Source organism: Condylura cristata, unplaced genomic scaffold (genome assembly GCF_000260355.1).
Source record: "Condylura cristata isolate star-nosed mole 26May11 unplaced genomic scaffold, ConCri1.0 scaffold00029, whole genome shotgun sequence".
Classification (NCBI taxonomy): Eukaryota; Metazoa; Chordata; class Mammalia; order Eulipotyphla; family Talpidae; genus Condylura; species Condylura cristata.
In genome coordinates, this window is record NW_004567130.1 from 20988487 (window position 1) to 20994486 (window position 6000).

The 6000-nt window shown below is 46.1% G+C and overlaps 1 protein-coding gene across 1 annotated transcript in view; it reads right to left on the minus strand.

Annotated features, from left to right (window-relative positions):
• The window catches only part of ENAH (enabled homolog (Drosophila)), a 54877-nt gene extending 53657 nt beyond the window's left edge, over nt 1-1220 (minus strand). Inside the window, exon 1 of the mRNA XM_012731003.1 lies at nt 1055-1220. Within this exon, the coding sequence (XP_012586457.1) occupies nt 1055-1186 (132 nt within the window). The 5' untranslated portion in view covers nt 1187-1220. The remainder of the gene's footprint in view (nt 1-1054) is intronic.
• Nucleotides 1221-6000: the final 4780 nt, after the last annotated feature.

A 6000-nucleotide genomic window follows, 5' to 3' on the forward strand; every position in this document is an offset into this window, starting at 1 on the left:
CTTCTTTTTCATGTGAACTGCCATAAAGTTTCTCTCCAGGAAGCTCTGCATTTCTGCTTGCCAGGTGCCCCAGGAGTTTGCACTGACCTGTAGCCCCTTCCCTAATTTGACTGGAGTTGGTGGTTAGACTCTCCCATTTTTTACAAGAACGTCTACATTAGCTCAGGCCAAAATAAGTCATTTCACATTCCCTGTGGCAATGGGGAGGGGGCCCTATTTTCATAGTGTGCAGTCCCCCCGAGTCTGAGCACTATGCGGAAATTCCAGTTTCAAAGCCCAACCCTTAGCGCAGACAGCGCACACGCGCGACGCATGGCCAGCGCTGCACGGTCAGCAGCCCCAGCAGGCTGCCCGCGCTGCACCCGCCACGCACCGCTCGCACGGGCCTCGGGAAGCCCGAAGCTCTGCCTCGCTTCGGTTTGCGCTCAGCTGGCAACCTGCTGTTTACCTGCCGGGGCTCGACCTCGGCTGGTGCCTCCCTCTTAGCAGTCTCGCTGCCCCTTGCACAGACATGCCCTAAGGCCCGACCCACGCTGTGCTCTGCTACACCTCCTGGCCTGTTAAAGCCTAAGGAAATCAAGTAATCGGACAATTCAGTCACATTTTTAAGAAATGCAGAGCAGGGAATTAGGAAAAGCTTGGTTATCACCCCGAATATAAATTACAGAAGTATAACTTAATCCAACAAACTCGATGCCCATGATTTTCTACAATAGTTAAATTCAATATTTCCTCCAACTATTTGTTCTTCCAACTCCTGCTAGCCTGCCTATCACACCCTTGGCAGAAAACAAATTCCTTAAATATACCACCTGCTACTAGTTTCACATTTTGTTTGTTCTAAACTTACTCCCAATTCCCAAACAAAGCTAGTTGCAAGGCCAGAGACCTACTCACAATTGAAAAACTATTAGTTCCAAATGCTCCTCTAAGGTGGGGAGGGGGGAAAGGCCAATCTCTGTCCTCTGGTGCCCAAAGACACTAATTTGATGAACTACATGATGCTCTTTTTTAATACTCTGTAGCTTGAAACAAGAATTCAACCAGCTCTTACCTGATGATCCTGAATCTTCCTGCCCACCACTCTGAACGTGTTGTTGCCTGTATGGTGATATATATGAACTCTGCTGAACCCAGTTGAGCCACCAGCTGGTACCCACTTCTTATTGGCATCATCATAAACCATCACCGCAGCTCTTGCCTGACAGATGCTCTGCTCACTGTTTAAAAGAAAAAGCAAACAGGTTATTTAAGTACTGTAAGCTTCCCACAGACCCATATAAATGAAAGCTGGCCAGCCCGGCAGTCAGTCAGCATCAGTGCTTTACTTGATGCGAGCCACACGAGTGAAAGAGCCAGAGGCTTCCTGCCCTCCTGGGCGGACTATCAGGGAAGACAGGCGGGGGGGGGGGGGGGGGGGGGGGGGGGGGGGCGTGTGCGGAGAGGCGCGGGGGGACCGGGAGCCGGGACAGCGGTGGGCGAGCCACGCAGTGCGTATTTCCTTCTGAGTCCGAGCGTCCAGCAGTTATTAGACTATGACCACAAGTACAGACTGACCATTTACTTAATTCTAAATTCATTTGCAGTGCTGGTGATTTGTGTTTTTGTGGCACAACTGCTTTTTTCACCAGGACTGCTTCAAGGTCCATGTACCTGCCCCCTGGGGATACAGAGGCGCACACAGTCGAGGGAGGGCAACGTGGTAAGTCTCTGATTCCACAAGACCAAGTCTTGTTTCAAGTCTCTTCACTGAAAATGTCAAAAAAAAATGAGATGCTCTCTCAAGGTCCTTATTTGAAACTCTAACTTTCACAGGTAAAGACAAATGCCATGAAAGTATCGTATAAAGCAATAGCTTCATTTTCAAGTACTCTACAATATTACTGAGAAAAAATAGACTTGCGTTTTCCCTTTCTTTCATACCACATCTTATTTAACAAATGGAAACACCAACATGAGCACCAGAGGCTGGTCTGCATGCTGGCGTCACTAGCAACCCCAATAATCAACACACAACTATTTATTGATGCGTTTGCAGAAGTTAATGTGGGTGCTCCTAAAATAGTTCATCCAACCCAAACGAAAGCAATACTGATTCTGCCGGTGTTCGCCCCAGAAGTGTTACAGTAATTTATACAGGTCTTACCCAGCAGCCTCAGAAATGACCGCTCTCGCCCTTCCCTCTCAACCTCTGCTCTCCCCCTCCATGTGTGTCTGTTACTCCCCTTGATGACAGAAGGTCACAGGGGAACATGAGGTCACAGCACTGAGCATAAAGCCACTCAAACAGTAGAGTTACGGTTGTTGATGATTTTTCCGCTGGAGAAAGTTTATAAAATGCAAATCCTGGAAAGCTTATGCAGTGCAAATACTGGAATAACCCCAGTGTTATGGCCTAAATTTGAATGCTACACTGAAATTTTTTGGTACAATAGTTCTGGGGATAAAAAAACCTGTGGACTATAATTTTAATTATTTTTAAAAGCGTGATTAAAGAGCATTTCTCAGCACAGCAGTTGAAAACTCTTCCATCATTACTTGTAACAAGGTCTACATAATTCTACATAATGATTATATAAAGCAAGCTAAAGCAAAGTGCCTTTTACAGCATACCGTCCAAGAAAGAAAATTACTAGTAACTGAGACAAAATAACTCTGAAATCAACACTCACCCCCCGCCCCACCCATGCGCTCAGTCACAGGCTGTCAGCCAGTCTGTCCGCACTCGTCCTCAAGTTTCTAAACGGACCCACCCCCATGCTCACAACGCCCCAAAGCTGTCCCAGACAGCACGGGCTCCCCTTCATCTCTCACCTGAGCTACTTCAATGGCCTCGTGTTATTCCTGACTTGGATCTCCCTCCCTTCTCCCAGTGTTTCAAGGGGGTTACTTCTCGCCATCAAACTTGGCTGTGCCGCCCCGGCGAAGGCACTCGAAGGACTGTCAGGGTGAGTGTGGCTTCACAGCAAGGCATGCCGGGTTCTCTGAGGGTTGGTCTCTGTCTCTCATTCATCACTTCCATGCTTACTGAACACGAAACGTGCTGACACCACCCCGTCCCAGCACGGCGGCGCTCACGCCAGTGGAGCACAAAGCCCGCCGAGCCGAGGCGCCCGCAGCGTGACACCAGACTCCCACCCGCTCGCAGTCCCTCTGGCTAAGACTGACCTGTCCTGCAAAATGTGAACACCAGCGCCACCGCTCCTGAAATCCTTTCCTGTGCCTCAGACACAAGTGCACTCCCTGCGTTCTTACACTGCCTTACACATTCAACACTGGACGTAAGCCTCTGAAGGACTGATGCTGTATCTTTTATTCTCTCTTCATTATGAATTGTTAAAGTGGTGACTTGAGTGCTGAGATATCCTAACTCCAAGAAGTAACAGTCTGTAAGCTTCAAGACACAGTCTCAACATGTGCCTGGGAAAGCTTCATCCCCTGACTCCTAGAGCGCCCTACGGACCCCGCAGACCTCCTCCTTTCACCCTGTGAAACATCCGTGAAGACTTAACACGCTCCAGCAGCCCTCGCGGGGTCACGCTCGCTCCTGTCCCAGTGGCTTTATGCTTATCAAGTCTGCTTGCCACTAATGTGTTTATCCCAATTCTGCGTGCACTATAATTATCCAATTTAAATATTATGTTAACTGAACAAGTTAAGTTTAATGTTTAGAAAATTTCCATCAAGTGAGTCACTGAAAAACTGCAAGACATATATAAAAGATGGGGGTGGGGGGAGGTCATACAAAGTCCGGCAGAATTCAATCTTCAGAATGCCTTTGAAATCGAAGTCAGTTCTCTCTCCACTTGAAAGAAACCAAAGCTGGCACTTGGAGCTGAAACACAGGCGTGCTTTGTGAAAGAAAACAAGTACAGTTCTCATTATCAGACAGAGACTAAAAAAGCTTTATATGTATAAAAGACTGGCGTTACATGTATACTAAAATGTTCCAAGGCTTATGTCACTGTTGAGGACACCAAACTTTAATTCAATTGACCAACCATCATCACCAGTACAGATGACATTAAGCATAAGGGTTTCTCTCACCAAAGGCACTTAGGAAATACAGGCCTTTCCTTCTTTCATAGTCCATTTCAACAACTTGTTAAGAGTCATGGGGGAAACGCTGTTGCTAATAACATCAGGAGTGGCTCCCTGGCTCCCTGACTGAAGGACGCAAGAAAAACAGTGCAAATGCTACTGACAAGCGCAGAAACCAGTAACAGCAGCAAACGTATTCTCTGTAATACAGGAAAAGCTGCCGGGAGGCAAAGCTTCAAATATGTAGGAAGGCAAAATTTCCCATGAAGATCACACAGCTGCATATCTTTCTGAGAAATACTAAGGTTAAAAAGTTAAAAAAAAAATCTGTAACTTTATCCTCCATCTATACACATGCAGACGTGCAACCTAGTGCAGTAACTGGTCCCAGTGTCCCATGGCAACGACCAGTGTCTAAAGCAAGCAAGAGCCGGTTGTAAGAAAACGTTTCAGCAAATTTGTGGGGTTACCCTGTAGGATGGGAAAAAGTCTCTTAAATACGGAGACATGTGAAGTCATTCATAGAAAAAGTACCTTAAAAGAAGCATTTTCCACATGCAGTCATGTGTATTTAGAAATAATAGGAGTAACCTTTTTAAAGTTTTTTTAAAAATCCTTTTGGTAATATTTAACTTTAATTATGAGTACTTCTTACTAAATAAGTATAGAACCTGCAAAGTTCTATAAATATGAGTAGGCCAATAAAAAGAATCTATCTCTACTAACAAGATACCTGGCAAGGATAAATGAAAGATAAAATAAAGATGCACAATTTCAAATTCTTAGAGCCACAAGAAAGAAGAGAAAATATAATGGAATGTGTAAGAGTTTGTGGAGAGAAAAGATAATGAAATCATATCACACCAGACGTAAAGGGAGAAGAAACTGGCAAGCCTGACAATGTCGTGGGTGAGGGCAGGCTCGGCTGGCAGACGTGGCCTGCTGCATGGAGTCTACATTCAAAAGCCCTCCCCTCCTACCTGATGACAGAGGACCAGTGAGCAAGTCAATGTCAGTGCAGCTGAGCCTGCACTGCCCAGCTACCCGTGTACGTATTGCCAGAGCCCATGTTTCCATGTAGTTTAACAGCAAGCACAGAACCAGTGAGGGAAAACAGACAAGCGTACCACAGTGCCAGCGCAGACTGGCACAGCCAGTCAGCGAGTCCCAAATAACCCAACTCTCCTTACATCACGAGGGACCTAAGTCCCAGAGACAATTAAGCAGCAGGTAGTTAATCTGCGGCCGTGTTGTGATGATGAAATGGTACTAACAAACAACAAAAATATACCTGGGAAGAACAGAAAATTTACTGAATCCACGCACTGTTCTCTGCACCTTGCCTCTACCTATTCAACAAGCTCATGGGGTGGGTGGGTAACATGTTAATGTCCCCCATTTTACAGACAGAAAACTGAGAGACAGAGCAGCGAATTACTTTGACCAAAGACACACCTCAGAAAAGAGGATTCAGAGCAGCCAGCTGGCTTCAGGCGCTGGGCTCATGACCATTCTACGTGAACAAGATTAGATTCTGCCTATCAGTGTTAGATTTTTAAAAAAAGATTTATTTATTTGTGCACACAGAACTAGGGTACAAGCCGGAGGTACAGGGGTGGTGAGAAGTTTCACCAGAGACAGAGTGGGGAGCAGAACAGGCAGATCAACAAAGTCCACTGCTGAGGGGTGCAGTGGGCGAGTCAGGAGAGGTCTGCCACGCCCTACAGGTCACTCCCTGGCTGGGAATCGAGCTCCCAGTGAAGCAGCTGTGGCCAGCTTGCAGTGCTGGCCAGGGAGGGCCCTAACTATCAATGCTAGCTATAGAAAATAACCTTTTCAGAAGTTGTCTTTTATTCCCGTATTTAATTTTATGTTTAATTTGAAGCCAAGGGAAAGAGGTTTGTTATTTGTTTGTTTAAATGATGTTCCTTTAGAAGTCAAAGAATCTTTCAAAGATTT